We start from the raw sequence: 17383 nt of genomic DNA on the forward strand, positions 1-17383 counted from the left end.
GATAGGGACAGAGGCAGATGTGCTGCCCTTCCTGCCCTGTGGCACCTCCTGCTCCATGCTGGCACATTCCAGCCTGGACCTCCCAGTTCTTGGGTGGGGGTGACAAGGACGCGGTGCCCTTGCACACTCCCATGGCCAGAGGAGGTTGGGGCAGGGGTCCTGGTGTAGGATGGGTTGGAACAGTGGGCACCCCCAATCCTGCCCCCCATACCCAGTGCCAGCACCCCCATTCTGCCCTCAGCCTGGCAGAATGATTTCCCTGTGCCAAGAGGAAGGAATGGGGGGCAGGGAGCCACTCCCCGCAAGATGGATGGGTGAAATTAAACCCGATTTGGTTTCATCACTGGCTGCAAAGCCTGGAGTCTTGGCTGCTCTCCAGCTCGGCAAGGAAAGGCCAGGGTGGGGACACAAGCACCGGAGCATCCCTGTTGCCCCCCGGTGGAGGCCAAGTATCCCCCTCCTTCCTCCCATTACCCACATCACTGGGCAGCTTGCAGGGGGATGCACTGGTTCCCTGTCTCCCACCTGTGAGAATGGAGCATCTTAAGGCTTTATTGGGTGGGGGGAGGTGGGGAAAGCCCCCTGGGTCACAGCTGGATGGCAAGGAGGTAGTCCTCGTCGTCGTCCGGGGGAGCGGGGGGCGGTGGCAGGGTGGGGGGCGGGGGGGGCTGGTGCAGCCGGTGCCCCAAGGCCACGTCACGGGGGTCCAGGGGCTGCCCCTTGCGCATGACATAGAGGAAGTAGTGGAAGGCACCAGCGTCCCCGTCCCCACAGGCAGCGTGGCGCAGGGACCAGCCGAAGGCCTCCTGGGCATAATGGGGCTTGCGGAAGTGGGGCTGGGCAAAGGTGATGGAGATGAAGCAGCCCCCTGGGCGCAGCACCCGGCTCACCTGCATCAGGAAAACCCCCAGGATGGGATGGGGAAACACAGTGAGGTTCACTACTTTGGCTCTGTTCCCAGGGACCCCATCCCCATCTGCCAAAGACCTCTCCCTGCCCTCCCAGCCTTTCCCATCACACCTCCAAATCTCTCATCCTAACCTTGACCCCCCAAGAGACACCCCAGTTCTGACCTGTCCCCAGATCACCCACAGGGTGGTGCAATAAGGAACAAGGGTCCTCATGCTCCACCTCCCCCCCACACTCCAAACCTCTTTACTTCCACCCACAACAGACAGCATGGAAACCCAACCCTGCATGGGAAAAGCTTCACCCGTCCAAGCACAGAGCCCCCCCAAGCAGAGCATGGGACACCCATCATACCCACCCCTCCCAGACCACCCAGTACTACCCCGCCACCAACACCCAGAATCAGAGGGGGATGCGGGGGGTGTTTGATGGGAAAGGACTCAACCCTTTTAATCACCATTTTCTCCCTGCTGGAATTAAGCCCCGCTAACAGGATGGAAAAGAACATCAATTTTCCTGCTTGGCTTTATCCAATGTCAAAAGGCTTTTACGGCCAGGGCCCACGTGCTCAGCATGCAAAGGCAGTGCCCAGGGCCAGCGGGCATCCAGCCCCCTCCCCAGCACCCTGCCCCAGGCGGGGACACCCCCCGGCAAGGGCAGAGTCACCGCTGCAGGGGACAGGGCTGGAGGCCAAGTGGGGGGTTTCCCGAGCTCTGGTTTAATCCTGCTGGGAAGCTCCAGCTGGGGAGTTCTGGCTGGGGCCAGTGGAGAGGACAGGCAGCCTGTGTGTCCTCCCCTGCTGCGGCGGTGGCTTTTGAGCCAAATCTTACTGGTTTTGGCCAGGGAAAGGGAAAGGCAGGTCCCTGCATCTCTCTCTGGGCACCCGGCTCAGTATCCCTCCTGCTAAGTGCCTGAAAACCTGCTCTGGGAAGACCCCACAGCTTCCCAACCTATGGGAGGGGAGGGGGTCCCCGGAGGTGGGGGCAGGCCGTGATCTCCGGCTGGAACTGAGCAAGGCATCCCACATGTCCGCATCCCATCCCTCGTTAATAGAGCAATAATGGCCGTTGCTTAGAGACGAGCACAGGAAACCTTCCCATCCTTCCCATCCGTCAGCTGGAGCGGGGGGGGGGCCAAGGGGGCCCGCTTCCCACTCCAGCACCCACCACACCCGCTGTCCCCAGCTCTCTGGGACAGGGTGTCCCTGGGGTGTCCCTACACAGGCAGGGTGGATTTTCAGCTCCTCACATTGCCCCAGGGAGAGGAAGACAGCGACTGTGAAACCCCCAATGAAGGGGGATGGGGGTGGGAAGGGAGGTACCACGGAGAGACCCCTCTAAAGGGACCCCCAAAGCAATGAGCAAGTGGGAACACCCAGCGAATTCCCCTGGGGATGAGGACAGCAGGGACCGGCTGCGGGTGGAAGCTGGTACCCAGCGATGCTGGGGGAGGGCAGGGATTGAGCAGAGGATTAAAAAGGGAAAAAAAAAAAAAGGGAAAATTAAATCCCTGCCGTTTGGCAAAATGACAAGGACAGGCAGCAGTGCTGGCAAGGAGGGCAGGGCATGGATAGCAAGCACAGCCCCACTGCCCTTCCAGGGGTTGCACTCCCTCATAGGCTCAGCGAGACAAGAGAGGATTGGGAGGGTGTCAACAGCCATGAGTACCCTTCCAGCACCCCGTGTCTGCATCCCAGGGTGCCAGGGAGGTGCAGCAATTAATTATCCTGGCAGTTATTCCCACAGGGTGGGAGAGGCTGCCAGGACCTGCACCCCCGCGCCGGGACAGGTTCAATCCGGTCCCGATGCCGCCAATTAACAGGGCCCCGAGGCATCACCCGTCCCCATGGCAACGCCATGGCCCTGTCGATGCTGATGGGAGTTGCCATGGCAACACCAGACCAGATGATGGGGACCCCGGCAAAGGCGATCGAAGCTGGGTAAGGGGGGGGTGGGGGGGGGGGGCAGAGCTCTCACAGCCCCACGGTCATCACCTTGCCCTGGGCAGGCAGAGCCACTTCGGTGTGTCCCCCTAGGTCCCCTACAGCCACCCACGCTAGGATGGGGCCCATTTTTCCTGCCAACTCTTTGTATTAAGCATGCAAATAAAGAGAGAGGTCATCCAGTCCCGAAGCAGGACCCAGGAACACATCCTGCTCCATCCACCTCCCTGGGGAGGAAATGATGTGGTGTAAAAGGGGGCAGTCTCCCACCCCCAGGAGTGCTGGGAGCCCCCCAGGTGCCCCCCTGCAGCATATCTGAGGGGGTAGCACTGGCTGGGAGGACGGAAACACTGGCTGGGGCACCCACAGGGAAGCAAGGTAATGAGGAGGCACTCTGCACCTTCCCCCACCCTAAATGGGGACGGGGTGCACCTTCTGCACCCCTACTCCACCCCGTACCTCTGCCAGCACCCGGTGCATCGAAGCGGTTGCCTGGGGTGAGACGTGCCAGGGGTCGGTTTCCTCCACCATAAGCACATCAAGGGTGCCTTTCTCCAGCACCACGTCGAAGGAGGCATCAGGGAAGGCGAGGGCGCGGATGTCCATGACAGCCCAGTGCAGGCCAGGGCAGCGGGCGTAGCGGGCGCGCATGGCCGCGATGCAGGCGGGGGAGAAGTCGATGCTGGTGACGTCGGTGTAACCCAGCTCGTGCAGGTCGTGGCTCAGGGCACTGTTGCCACAGCCTGTGTGGAGCACAGCTCACACAGGGCTCGGGGTGCCTGTGGGGGTGCTGACACCCCAACCCTGTTCCTGTGGACCAGGGGAGGGTGCGGGTGGGCTGGGGCTGCTGGAGAGTGGCAGGTCATCGCTTTGATGCCAGTTAGTGAGGTTAGGATAGTCATTAATTACCCCTGTCCTGAAAGGTGGGTGCTTTGGACTCCTGTCCTGGGGCAGCCCTGCACACATGATCCTCCTATCTTGGGGTGGAATGCCCTCACCTTGGGGTGGGACGGATGGGAAGGCTGGAGGTAGGAAAGAGGCAGGGGACAACCCCAGTTATCCCTCCCGAAGTGCTGTAGGGCAGGAGCCGGCCGTGGTCCCCAAAAGCCTGCTGGACAACTCCAGTGGGAAATTAGGGAGCTTCAGCCGGGGAGTTTAACCGGGTGCAAGGGAGAGAGGGATGGAAAAATTTGTGTCTCAACAGAACAAGGTGAGATACGGGGAGAGTCCCGCTACCAAGCCGTCCCCTCGGAGCCGCTCCACCGGGGCTCGGCCGCTCACCCAGGGGGATCCCGGGGAGGGGGGCGGATTTGGGGGCTATTAAGCGCAGCTGGCAGCGGCTGATCCGCTAACAGGATCGGTGATTACACCCGCTTAATCCCGCCATTCCGGCGGTGGATCAGACCGCAGGTAGGATTACGGCGCGGTTATACCCGCCCCGCTGCCCGTCAGCACCCCCGGCACCGGGGCCACCCCCGCCGGGCCGGGCTCGGCTGGGCGCAGCTCCCGGTACCGGCCCGGTGCCACATCGCCCTCTGGCGGTTAGCGCCGGTGCATCCACCGGCGGAACCCCGAGCCCCGCCCGCCCGCCCTCCACCGGGCACGCCGGGCACGCCGAGCACGGGGCACGTACCGAGGACGAGGATGCGGTCACCGGGGTGCAGCTCGGGCTCCAGCTGCGGGAGAAACCGGGAGAGTCCCCCCAACCACTCGCGGGTCTCAGCGCCCTCCCGCCGGTACAGGGCGTCCCAGAACCGGCGCCGCCCGTACCGGGAGGGTGTGGCGGGAGCGCGCCGCCGCTCCATGCCCCTGAGCGGGGCGGGAGCACCGGGCGCCACGTGCCGCCCGCGCCCCCACGTGCGGCTTCCGGTCCGGACGGGTGCGCCGCGCTAAGCGCTCCGGGCGGAAACACGGAGCGGAATGGCGGCAGGGCGGGGGGTGGCGGCGCTGCGGCGGGCATGGCGGGAGCGGCGGGCGGCGCTGCTGGAGCCCCGCTACACCCCGCTGGTGGCCGCCTGCCTCTGCCTGGCCGAGGGCGGTGTCAACCTCTGGGTCATCCGCAGGGTCCCCTGTGAGTGCCGGGGCCCGGCCCGGCCCGGCGCGGCGCTGCCCGGGGCTGCCCCCGGCGATGGCGGCGCCGGTCCAGGACGGCGCGGGGTGGTCCGGAGCAGGGACACCTCGGCCCCGGGGTGGGAGGTGATGGCGGGGCTCGTCCTGAGGCAGCGAGGGAGGCGGGGATACCGCGGGCAGGGGGCCAGACCTGCCGTGGCCCTTCGGGTGACGGCATCCCCCGGGCAGGGGGACAGGGGCGGGCGGGGGCGCCTGGACGGGGCCAGGGAGGGACAGAGGGTTGGGCTCGGGGTCCTGTATGTGGGCGGCAGAGGAGGAGGCTGTGCTGACTGCATGGTGGGGAGGCACAGGGTCAGGCTGGCGGGTTTGGCGGGGGGCCAGCACCCACACCCGCTGCGGAACCCGCCGACCCCCAGCTGATCCCGCCGTCCCGCAGACACCGAGATCGACTGGAAGGCCTACATGCAGGAGGTGGAGGGTTTCGCCAACGGCACCCTTGACTACACCCAGCTGAAGGGTGACACCGGGCCGCTGGTGTGAGTGACAGGGACACCCAGCTCTCCGTGACCAGCAGCTCCCGGAGGGGCCGCAGGGCCGGGCCCCTCACTCCCGACTCCCCACAGTTACCCCGCCGGCTTCGTTTACATCTTCCTGGGGCTGTACCATGCCACGGGCCGCGGCTCCGACATCCGCCTGGCACAGTACCTCTTTGCTGGCCTCTACCTCCTCAACCTGCTCCTCGTCTTCCGCATCTACTGCCGAACCAACAAGGTACCTTGAGGCCAGGGCTCCTGCCGGCCGTCTCGGGACCTCTCCTGGGATGGTCTTTGCTGAGCCCTCACCCCGGCGAAACGGACGCAGGGTCAGGGCTCAGGTTTGGAGGAGCTCAGTAGCAGCAGGGAGTCCAGGACTGGCTGCTGATGACCCTTTTGTGTCTCTGTCCCCTGCAAGGTCCCTCCGTATGTTTTCTTCTTCATGTGCTGCGCCTCATACCGCATCCACTCCATCTTTGTCCTGCGGCTCTTTAATGACCCTGTGGCCATGGCCATCCTCTTCCTCGCCATCAACCTCTTCCTGGAGGAGCGCTGGTCCTGGGGCTGCCTCCTCTTCAGGTGAGGGGCTGGGAGCTGCTCTCCATGGGGTGCTGGGTGTGTGAGCCAGCTCAGTCCCAGGAGGAGGCTGTGCTTGGCTCAGGGGCTGCCTGGGCTCCCATTTGGGGTCCGCAGTGGTAATGCAGCTTCCTGCTCAGCCTGGCTGTATCAGTGAAGATGAACATCCTGCTCTTCGCCCCTGGACTCCTATTCCTCCTCCTGCAACGGTTTGGTCTCCTGGGCTGTATCCCCAAGCTCTGCATCTGTGCCCTTCTCCAGGTGGGTCCTTGTTTGCACTGGCTGCAGCAACAGAGAATAGTGGGCTGCTTTGCCAGGCTGCAGAGCCATGGGTGGAGACAGTGGTACCAGCGTCTCACAGCAAGCTGGGTGCTGATAAATAATCTAACTCACATGACATTCATCTTTGGCTGACTGTCCGTGTCACCACACATGGCACTGGGCTTCTCAGGAGGGAGCCGGGGTAACAGTGACCTGGTGTAGGGCTCTGTGATGGTGTTGGTATGTCCCTGGCAGGTAATTTTGGGCCTGCCCTTCCTGCTGGTGAACCCTGTGGGGTACCTGACTCGCTCCTTTGACTTGGGCCGCCAGTTCCAGTTTAAATGGACAGTGAATTGGCGCTTCCTCCCAGAAGAAGTTTTCCAGAATCGAGTCTTCCATGCTGCTTTGCTCCTGGCTCACCTGGCAGGCCTGGGGCTCTTTGCACTGCACCGGTGGCAGAGGTGAGACCTGGGGTTTCCCATCGGTATTGATCCCTGCCAATCCCATGTGCAGGATACAGGACAATGACTCCCGTGCCCCTTCAGTGCTGCAGTCCTGGGACTGCAGGTGTGAGTTGGAGGGCAGTTCTGTTTTGGGGGAATGTACAGCCCAGGTGTTGTGGCTCACAGAGGAATGTTGGGGTGGCAGAGGCTTTCAGCGGCTGAGGTCAATGTTTGTTCTTCCCCCTCAGTTCCAAAGAGAACATCCTGACTCTCTTGAAGGATCCTTCCAAAAGGAGGCCTGCATCCCCTCGCTTGACTGTCAACAATATCCTTTGGCACGGTGGTCAGCAAGGAGAGAGGGAGAAGGCAGGGCAGGGAGAAACCTGGTTGGGTTCCAGGTCATGCAGTGCTATTGTACCAGCTTCCCCTGGGGAAAGGAGCTATGCTGGACAGCTGGGGAGCTGTTGTGGGATCACACCTCCAGCCTCCTGTGTTTGCCTCCTTAATGCCAGTGCATGGATTGTCTTCGTCCTCTTCTCCTCCAACTTCCTGGGTATCTGCTGCAGCCGCTCCCTGCACTACCAGTTCTATGTCTGGTATTTCCACACACTGCCCTACTTACTCTGGTGCACCCCGACCACCAAGCTTGCCCACATGCCCAAGTATGTGCTGGCAGGGACGGGGAGCACCCCTCTGCTGCGGGTCTGGGAGTGAGGATGGCTGGTGTGTCCCCCATGCTGACCCCCAGCTTTCCCCCTGTGCAGGGTGCTGCTGCTGGGTGTGATAGAGCTCTGCTGGAACACCTACCCCTCCACAGGCTGCAGCTCCCTCTCTCTGCACATCTGCCATGGACTCATCCTGCTCCAACTCTGGTATGGCACAGCCCCTACGGCAGTGTCACACACCCTTCCACCAACCAGGAAACCCACAGCCATGTCCAAGAAAGCCCGGTGAGAGTGGGGATGGCTGACTGGTGGGAATTGGCCTCTGGAACTGCCCCATCTGCCTGCCCTTTTCCCACTTGACTCCCAGGCTGCCCACAGCAATCCCAAGAGGGCCATGAGCCCTGAAACTGTGCAAAGTGGGCAGGTGTGGGGACCTTCAAAAGGCAGGACTTCCCGAATAAAGGGGGCTTTGTGTGCCCTTCCTCAAAATTCTTGTCCTGTGATGATGTCAGCACAGCTGTCCCTGGTCTTGCCCCACCTGAGGGAAGGCAGAGCAGCTTCTACAGCCATGGGCACTCTTGTTTCCCAGCTGTGGGAAAGGGGTGCCCAGGGCTGGGCAGCAGCCTCTGGGGTGAGGTTATAACAGAGGAGCTGCAGACCTGTTTTGCCTCAAGGTTTCATTTGCTTTGATGGAGCCCAGGAATCTCTCCAGTACAGCTTTTCCTATTCCCCTGCCTGCTCCCTCCCATCAGAGATGGCTGGGAAGGGAGTGACCCCCTTCTAGGATTCTGGTGAGTCCTGGCATGGCCTGAATGGAGCCAGCAGCTCTCTGCTCATAATAGAGACACCAGTGCAGGTGGCTGGGAGCCAGGTGTCTTTATTGGCCCCTCGGGCGGCCGTCAGACGTTGTTGGGGTTATAGCACAGCATGTTCAGCTTGATGTTCTCGTCCCAGTGACGCAGCAGCAGGAACAAGTGCCTGGCTGCCCCTTTGAGGCAGCTCACGTCCACCCCCTCGGGCAGGTGCTGTGCCTGCAGCCACGCATCCGCCTTGGCTGCCACCAGCTCCCACTCCTCAAAGAAGCCAGCGCAGCGATGCTCCAGCCACGCCAAGGCCACCGCCGTGGCCCAGCTGGCACTCTCCAAATCCTCTGGCCCCGTGTCCTGGCAACTCACACCGGCCTCAGAGGGGGCAGCCGAGTGGGGCCCAGTGTCAGACTCAGAGACGTGTCCACTGTCCACCTGTGCCCACACGGCTGCGCTGGGCACCTCGGAGCAAGTGCTGCAGGATGGGGGTGAGCTGGGCTGCGGGACTCTGATGGGCTCCTCCCACTCCTCAGCCTTGGGTCCTGCCTCAGGCATGCTCCTGGCCCCTGGGGACAAGGGGCTGAGGCTGGCACGGTGGGAGGCATAGGGGGAGGCCCGGCGCAGGCGGTCCAGGGGGATCTGCACCACTTCAGAGAAGCTCTCAGTGAGCTGGAATGGCCCCCGGGCTTGCTGCAGCTGCACCTGCATGAGGGGGGACAGACCCACATCAGCACCAAACACTGGGGACGGCAGGAGTGTCCCTGGGGCACAGGGACAGTGTAACGCCCCCCCAAAAGCCAGCCAAGATCCCCAGAGACATTTAAGGATGCAGCAGGGCTGAGCAGGCACCTGCTGGGAACATCTTTTGCTGCTGTGTTGCCGGGCAGGACCTGGGTGGCTCAGCTGGCACCCAGCAGGGCAGGTTCCCCCCGCTGGGATGGGGACTGGGGACAGGGAGCAGGTCCTTACCAGCGGGAGGTAGTCATGGCTCGCGTGTGTGCTGGAGCGCTCGCTTTCTGGGCTGAGGCAATGCGGGCGCAGCGCTAGGCTGGGACCCCTGCGCCTGCTCAGGCTAAACCTGTGGGGTCACAGGCAAGATAACAGGATTGGGAGGAATTCCTGAAAGGCAGCCGGACACCAAACTGCTGCAGGGAAGGGGCCGGAGCACCAAACCCCCACTCTCCCCACTTATGCTGCAGGAGCTGGCAGCGGACAGGGGACCAGCAGCTCCAAAAAAGTGGCACTGTCCCCCTCTCCCCACAACATGCCAGTTTTTGGTCCCTTGCATCCCCTCATCCCACAGTGTCACCTGGAGCCTGCAATGCTCTCTGTGGATTTCTGGGAGCCCATGGAGGTGGTGGAGGGGCTGGATGGAGGCCCTGCAAGGGGGAAGAGTTAAATACAGTGGGAGCATGATGCACCCAGAGGCGTCCCACTGCCTGGTGGGGCAGCTCAGCCCATCTGCCCAGGCTACAGAGGGCACAGTGGATGCTCCAGCTGTGGCAGGGCATCGAGGGTACCCCATCTCCCACCCTCATCCACCCCTTGGCCCTCTCCAGCCTGGACACACCGTTTGAATAGTTCTGCTTTTCCCAGCCAAAGGTAGGGGAGGAGATGCTGCCCAGAGACCTGGAGATCTCATCTCGCTCTGCAAAAGAGCAAAGTCTTGTGGGGTCCCAGGTTCCAGGGGCCCTCATGCCTCACAGCTGCTTTCAAGGGCTGCCATGCTGTCCTCCCACATCTCCCTCCCCAATACGGGGCAGATGCCTCTTTCCCAATGTCCACAGCACCCTAGGCAGGACCAGCCCCACACAGCCACTGTCTGAGGGTCTCCAGAGACCCCAGTGCAGATCCCCGGGGAGCATAAGTTGACATAAAGGTCTAAGTCAGTACCTGCAGTACCAGGGGCCTCATGCTGCTCCTCTACATCCTGCTGCTGCCCCTGAGCCGCTGAGGAGCGCCGGTGGTGCCAGTTCCCTGCTGCAGCAGCTTGTGTCCGGCTGCCTGAGCCAGCTGCAAGAGATGATGCCACCTCAACCCTCTGTGCCCTTGCTGCCCCCTCCCCATCCCACCAGGTCCTCGTCCGTACCTATGCCCCACACCTCGGGGGCTGCGGGCAGGGCTGCCTGCGTGGTACAGTCCACGGGCACCAGGCGGGTGTAGAGGGAGGGCACGTTGCAAGCTTTGCTGGTTTGCACGGCTTTCAGGCGGAACCGGCGAGCAAAACCTGCCCGGAGCAGCGCAGTTAGAGCGGGGGGGATGCCGGAGCCGCACCGGGGAGCCGCACCGGCACCCACCCTGCTCCAGCTTGGCTTCCCGCTGTGCCACGCTCTCATTGTCCCTGACGACGGAGCGCGCTGCCAGGCGGTGCAGTGGCTTGTCCCAGGCTTTGGCCATCCGCCGCGGCGGGTTCTCCCTGCCCAGCCTCTCCCGGGGCTGCAGCAGTGAGTCCAGCGAGGCTGTCACTTCCCAGGACACCGGCTTGCCGGCTCGCAGCGCGTGGATCACCACCTGGCAGCGCAGGGGCATGCTGGCATCACCCACCCTGGGTTGCCCTGGCTCGGGCGCTGGCGAGGCACTGAAGAGGTAGGAAGGCTCCACTAGCATGTCCCAGTCCAGGTGGGTGGGCGAGAGGAGGTTATCTGGGTAATGGCAAAGAGTGGCTCAGCAAGGCAGGGGCACCTGGCTCCATCCCCACTGCCCTCATCCCCAGCGCCAGCACACACTTGACTCCACTGTGCTAGGCTGCATTTGCTGTGGCTGGGGTCCCAGCTCATCTAGCCTCCCCTCCAGGGACTGGTTCCTCTTCTGTGACACCTTTTCCAGGGCCTGGCAGAGCCGATGGGCATCCAGCTCCCCCTGTGGTGTGGAAAAACTGCGCCCAGCCAGGGCAGCACGTGCCAGCACCTTCTTCTGCCGTGCCAGCTCCTCTGTGCTCAGGGACACTGTCACCTGTGGTGGGGACAAGGCCGTTGGCAAGTGCAGCACTGAGCCCATATTGCACTGAGCTGTGATGAGCACCTGAGCCTCTCCAGCTGCTGGCTGGAGCCTTGACTGTCATCAGCCCCAGTGCACTGCAGGCTGGCACCAGCTGCCTCCTCCAGGGCTCTGCTGCCCTGGCACTACAGACATGGGAAGCACCCACATAGGAGTTTGCTAACATCCCTGGAGAGTGACTCAGGCTGATGCTGGAGTAGCCAGGGATTTGTGTGTGTGCAGAAGTGAGGCATCATCAGACTGGATGATGTTACAATGGGATGCATTCCCCAGAGCAGAGTGATGCCCCTGTATTGAGATGCTTCCCCTAAAAGCCATGTCAGGGCAGTGGCACCCATGCCACCTCTCGCCCTGGCAGCAGGGAACTGGGAGGATCATTTACTCTGCAGGGAAATCACTTACGCTTGACATTTCAGCAGCAAAGGTCACCAGCTGTGCTGCTGTGTGACAGGAATGGGTTACCTAAGCCGTGCCATCAGGAAGGAGGGTGTCCTGGTCCCGGGTGACAGCTGGCCTCACCAAGCCTTGGGGCCATCGTCACCAGGACAGCTGCCTTTCCCCATCCCAGCCACCCAGCTGGGTTTTAAAGCCAGGTATGAAGCAGCAGGGATGTGGCCCACCGCTAGTGAAACATCTGACAGTGGTGACTGAGGGCTGAAGGAGCCAGGCTGAAGCCCAGCCAGCCAGCCCTTCCTCTCCAGCTCAACAGATTTGTTCCATGATGCCAGCCCAGTTATTTTATTTTTGTTTCTGCAGATTTAAGGTGTCATTGAGCTGGTTCAGGGGTCTGTTAGACACTCAGCTGACTGCTGACCAGGGGCACTAAGGGACCAGCTGCTTGGTCCCCAGCTGTCCCACTTCAGCAGGGCAAAACCACCCAAGGAATATCCTCATGGCATGTATTGCCGATCCTTGCTTAAAATCCAGGCTACAGCGCTCTGTTTCCCAGCCCAGTGGGCAGATGCCTGGGCACAACAGGACAGCAAGCCTCCAGCTAAGACCTGAACAACCCCCACACCATGAGCCCTTGCACCCCACTGTCATCCTTACCTTGGTGCCAGCTGGGACAGAGGGCAGTGGGGCAGATTTGGTGGAGGACTCGCAGAGGGACAGGCTCTTCTGGCCCTGCTGGGATGTGACATCAGCACCAGGGGCCGAGGAGCCACCCTCAGGGGCCACATCCCGGGAGCCAGTGGACTCGCTGCTGGTGGAGCTGCGGGAGAGCAGCCCCTGGCTGCGGTCAGTGCTGACAGAACAGTGTGTCAGGACATACTGCTCCTGGATGTAGGAGGGCTGGTAAATCCGCTTCCAGATGTCTCCCCCAGAAACAGGATCAATACCTGCCCAGCGAGCACACACCCTGTCAGCCCATGGCTCCCAAGACTGCCCCCCGCCCCAGCTCTGGACCCCACTCACTCCTCTCTGACACCTCTGTACTTCCAGAAAAAACCTCCAGGGAGGCATCCCCAGTTCCTGGGTTGCTCTGGGGTGGCTGGCGGCTCTCCCCAGGACTGGGCACTTCCTGCTGGGAGAGAAAGGCTAAACCCCTGGAGCTCTGGCAAGCGCCTTCCTGGCCCTAGGAGAGAGAGAACATCACCATCAGCCCCCAGCCGGGGCAGCAGCACTGGGACCATGCCAACCTCCCCAGGCAGTGCCAGTTGTACCAGTGGGCGCCTGTCACCAAAGCGGGCAATGCTGTAGAGGACACAGTAGCTGATGAGGCGGTCACCGGGGTAGAGGGCCGGGAGCTCGGTGGGCGAGAGCAGAGCCTCCATGCTGTCGGGGACGTACCAGTCGATGGTGATGTCACTGATGGCAGGCTCGATCGCCTTTTTCAGGGACTTGATCAGCTGCAGTGGGGAGTGGAGACAGTGTCAGATATGGCAGTGTCCCCAGTGCCCCCCATGCCCCTGCCTGGGTGTTACCTTGGGCTGCAGCCTCTCGGCCGGACTCAGGAACTCGGCACGGCCCCGGCTCACCTTGGCCATGGCCTTCAGCAGCCGCTGGCATGCCCGCGGGCCCATGCCAAAGCAGAAGCACCTGCAGGAGAGCCAGGGGATGGAAAACCATGGCTAGGCTGGGGCTGGGGGCTGGCAAACCCACTGGTGAGCCCTTTAGTGGGATAGGCAGGGAGGGGTATCTGAGAGCCAGAGGGCTGCCCTGGCTCTGTGCTGGGCTGGGGCACCCCAGGAAGAGCTGAGCCAGTGGGCTGAGGGATGTGATGGGTGAAGGACACCCTTGGGGCAGGCACAGGTAAGATTTGAGGCTGCACAAGAAGAAATCAATGGTAACATCACGGGGGATTTAGAGAACACCATACCTGACAGTGCTGGCCTGCCTGCGCACCAGTCGGAGGATCCTGCTTGCATTGCCCACTGCTGCACTGGTGAAGAGGAATAGCTGGCGAGGGTAGCCGTGGTGGAGGGGCTGTGCCAGCGCCCAGCCCAGGGCTGCCAGCAGGTTGGTGCCACCAGGGTCCACCCGCAGTCCGCCAAGGTGCTCGCAGGCATGCCGCAACGTCTCCTGTCAGCACAAAGAGCTGGCCTTGCAGCGGTCCCACGGCTCAGCAGCCCCCAGCCCAAGTCAGGGAGCTGGGAGGAGGACAAAGAGGGGTTTGTGGGTGCCCAGGATTTGCCTGTGATACTCACATTGCTGCAGAGGCGACTGGATGGGAAGAGCGGCTTGATGTCAGCGCCAAAGCTTGCAAGGTTGAGCAGTGTTCCTGATGGGAGGCTCTTCAGGGCCACCAGCAAAGCCTCCTGAGGTGACAGCAGGGACCAGGGACAGCTGCTAAAGGCTGGCCACCCAGGGAGCACCCCTGGACCCATGGCTGTGCCTCACCTTGACTTTGTCAAGGTCAGGGCCACTGCTGGTGTCGCTGCGGTCAACGAGGAAGAGGATCTCGCGGGTGACACTCTGCAGGTCCCCGGGGACACCCTCCACAGCCGGGCAGAAGTTCAGCATCAGCACGGGGTTGGGGAAGATGTCTTTGTGGAAACGCTTCTGCACAAAAGCCACCTGCGAGCCAGGCAGGTCAGAGGCTTTCTCACACCCTCTGGAGCACACCAAGGTCTTCCTCACCCACATGCCACCATCTCCCCCCCTTCCTTCTCCTGTCTAGGGCAGCAGTAGCTATGCCCTGTCACCTGTCTCTCGCCACTGCTGTCCTTCCTGGCAATCTGCATGTAATCCCGGCGGCTCCAGATGTGTGCCTCGTACTCAGGGTATGTCATGGTGCCATCCTCAATCAGCAGGTGGGGGCTGTGGGGCTCTGGGGGGCACAGGAGAGTTTCAAGCTACCCTGTGCTGCAAGTGGCTGAGGGATGCTCTGGATGTTTCTGGGGTGATGCCTCAAACCCTCCAAGGGCACCATCTCCCCTCACCACAAGGGTAGAGGATGATCTCCAGGTCCCTGTCATAGCGGTGGGGCTCAGCTAGGGTGACACAGGTGGTAGTGGCAGAACTGGCCCAGGGACCGGCGTCGGCTCTCAGGGTATGTGATGGGCTCTCCAGCCCTGCAGAGAAGGTAAGGCAGCAGTTAAGTCCCTCACAACCCCCCCTCCTCAGCCCTCACCCATCAGGCCCCAAACAGTGGCTTATCACTGACTAACAGAGCTAATGGGATTGACTGGACCAGCAGCAAGGAGCCCACCCCCACCAACCTGTCATCTTCTCCTCCTCACCCATCCTCTCCCCAGTGTATCACACCACCCAGGAAAGGAGGATGCTAACCTAGAGCTGCCCAAAGGCACAGGCAGGGAGACTTTGAGGGATCCCAGCCCCAGGGAATGGGAAAGGGGCTTCTTCATCTGGAGGGAGTGCAAGAGGATGCCCAGAAACAGGCCCTCACATCCTCCTAGAAGGGAGGGCCAGGGAACATCACCCACATTTTGAGGAGGTTTTACACAACCAACTGATAACACCCAAGCCACCCTCCCTACCTGCCAGCAAGCAGGGGCCCTTCACCAGCAGCTCAAAGGTGAACTCGTAAGGAAAAGGGTTGTAGGGTCGTCCCCGAAAGACATCCATGCTCTCCGCAGGCACCGCAGTGGGTGACTGGATCCGGGCACCTGGCCCCCCAAAACAGCTGGTGGGGCTGCAAGGGGAGAGGAGGTGATGGCTCCTGCCCCCCTGCCCTGCTCACCCAGCATTGGCATCACCCCCGTGGGATGGCAGAGATTGAGGAAGCCATGAAAATCACCATAGGGCCAACCTGTCGTCACACAAGCTTGCCGGCTCGCTCTCAGGATTGGCAGGAACGTGGGGCATGAGGATGGGGGGCAGGAGGAGGCGCAGGGCCCCATCCGGCAGCGTGGGCAGCTCCTGCACTGTGTTCAGGGTGACAGCCAGGCTCTCCGATGGGCACAGCGTGCCAATGACAATGATGAAGGTGGAGCGCTCCACATCCTCATCCAAGACAAGGTGGCCTGGGCAGGAGAGAGATGAGGGATGGGAGAAGGTTAGTGAGGCATGTGGGGCTGTGGAGGAGGTAGCTAGTGGCCCTAATTGCTCCCAAAGGCGACACTAGAGCACAGGTGTCACAAAGGCTGTGTGAATGATGACAGAGCCCCAGAAGAGGTGGAGGGAGGGGAAAGGAAACATTGAGATCTCCAGCCCCAGAGACCCCCCAGGTATGGGGAGGCCTGGTAGGGGCTCTCAGCCCCTCGTATTCACCCACTCTTCTCCCCTGCCCGTTCTGAGCCTCCTGGCCAGGAACATCCACCCCTGGCACAGCACTTACCCCCGGCACAGCGGTGCAGCCGGCTGGGGCTGGGGCTGCACTGGAGGCAGCAGTCCTGCACCCGGTGCCGGTTCTGGAACTGGAATGTCACCCGCCGGCTGCCCACTGCTGCCTCAAAGCCGGCCACCACCTCAGACTCCTCCAGCGGGTAGATGAAGATGCCTGCAGGCAGAAGAGAGCCCCGAGGCAGATCCCAGCATGGAACAGCCCATGGGAGTCCTGCTGACAACCTGACTCGCAGCATGACTGAGACGCACGCAAGTGAGGCACGGGAGTGACCCAGAGGAAGGATGAAATCCTGCTGTTCCTCCGTGATGGAAATCTGTTTGTTCAGTCTCACTCTCCTCCTGTCTGCAGTGTGTGACACTGGCCCCAACTCTGCTGGCCTCCATCTTTGTTCCCCAAACTGAGCAAGGTTTGGGGGTCGGGACTCAGATGGGCTGGAAACAGGATTCTCTCCAGCACAGGGGCTTTTAGGGAAAGCAAGCAGGCAGCCCGGGTCCCTGCTAGACCTGACAGCCCTCCCTTACCTTCCACAGGCTCCCTGTGGGGGTTGGTGTACATGAGGTGAGCAGTGATGCTCAGGGAGTATCCGTTGGCACAAGCCTTCACCGTGGAGCTCTTCAGGGGCAGAGCCTCCCAGGACAAGAGGGCGTAGAGACCTGGCATGGTCCCTCAGTGGGCAGCTGTGAGCAGAGGAAAGGCAGGCACTGAATGCTCAGGGACGGGGTCTGCTGGAAGGGGCTTCTGCCCATAACCCATTTCCATCTGCCCAGCCTGCCAGAAGGAGCAGGTCTCCAGCCCTCCCACATCCCAGGCTGCTCTTCAGCATCCACAGAACACATGGCCCTGGACCCAATCCTCTCCTTGGACCCCAGCCCACTTGCAAACCAGGTCTGAAACCACAGGAGCCCACAGAGAGGGCAAGCAAACTCCTGTGGGCAGTGGTTACATGCAAACCTGAAGCCCTGGAAGACAATGGATAATGGCCAACCACCTGCAACCCATCTCTCATCTGCCCTAGAGCAGCTCCAGAGCTTCTCCAGGCCATCTTCTGCACTGGCTGGGAGAGGAGCATCTGCTACTCCCATCTCCATTTGTCCACAGAGGTTACCAGGGTAATTTGTTAAAAAAAAAAAAAAAGCCAACCAGAAGGGTGAGAAGCCCACAGTGTAACTAGGACAAAGCAGCGAGCACTGTTTGCTGGGGGTTTAATAATTAACAACAAGGTCAGTTCTGCAGGGAAGAACAGCAGAGAGGGGAATGCATTGCAGGGTGGAGCCTGACAAGTGGATGATCATCACCTTCTTTGCCTAGAAATGGATGTGTATGGAGTCCCATCTTTTGTCAGGAAGGGAGGTGGCTGGGGATGCCTTCCAGCCATGGCACCAACCCACTCCACACCTCTCTTCCCCTTGGGAAAAATACCCAGAAGCAGCA

The 17383-nt window shown here is 61.6% G+C and overlaps 3 protein-coding genes across 3 annotated transcripts; 1 reads left to right on the plus strand and 2 right to left on the minus strand.

The window, feature by feature from the left end:
• Positions 1-587: 587 nt before the first annotated feature.
• EEF1AKMT4 (EEF1A lysine methyltransferase 4) lies at positions 588-4656 on the minus strand. The gene is made up of 3 exons (XM_062499644.1): positions 4485-4656; positions 3311-3594; positions 588-890 (listed from the first exon to the last, which is right to left on the minus strand). The coding sequence occupies exons 1-3, from the start codon at positions 4654-4656 to the stop codon at positions 588-590; spliced, it is 759 nt and encodes a 252-aa protein (XP_062355628.1).
• A 115-nt stretch (positions 4657-4771) lies between these two features.
• ALG3 (ALG3 alpha-1,3- mannosyltransferase) lies at positions 4772-7843 on the plus strand. Its single transcript, XM_062499305.1, has 9 exons — positions 4772-4922; positions 5358-5457; positions 5545-5692; positions 5873-6033; positions 6171-6291; positions 6547-6752; positions 6983-7059; positions 7252-7396; positions 7499-7843. The coding sequence occupies exons 1-9, from the start codon at positions 4772-4774 to the stop codon at positions 7686-7688; spliced, it is 1299 nt and encodes a 432-aa protein (XP_062355289.1). The 3' UTR covers positions 7689-7843.
• Positions 7844-8298: 455 nt separating this feature from the next.
• On the minus strand, positions 8299-16612 carry VWA5B2 (von Willebrand factor A domain containing 5B2). The gene is made up of 21 exons (XM_062499197.1): positions 16474-16612; positions 15944-16105; positions 15404-15629; positions 15144-15298; positions 14586-14717; positions 14349-14473; positions 14044-14220; positions 13851-13961; positions 13523-13725; positions 13128-13242; positions 12867-13052; positions 12619-12778; positions 12253-12542; positions 10932-11157; positions 10503-10847; positions 10295-10432; positions 10099-10218; positions 9776-9853; positions 9515-9584; positions 9175-9283; positions 8299-8907 (listed from the first exon to the last, which is right to left on the minus strand). Exons 1-21 carry the CDS (start codon positions 16610-16612, stop codon positions 8299-8301), a joined length of 3876 nt encoding a protein of 1291 aa, XP_062355181.1.
• Between the last annotated feature and the right edge of the window lie 771 nt (positions 16613-17383).

The sequence above is a fragment of the Cinclus cinclus genome, chromosome 10 (genome assembly GCF_963662255.1).
Source record: "Cinclus cinclus chromosome 10, bCinCin1.1, whole genome shotgun sequence".
Classification (NCBI taxonomy): Eukaryota; Metazoa; Chordata; class Aves; order Passeriformes; family Cinclidae; genus Cinclus; species Cinclus cinclus.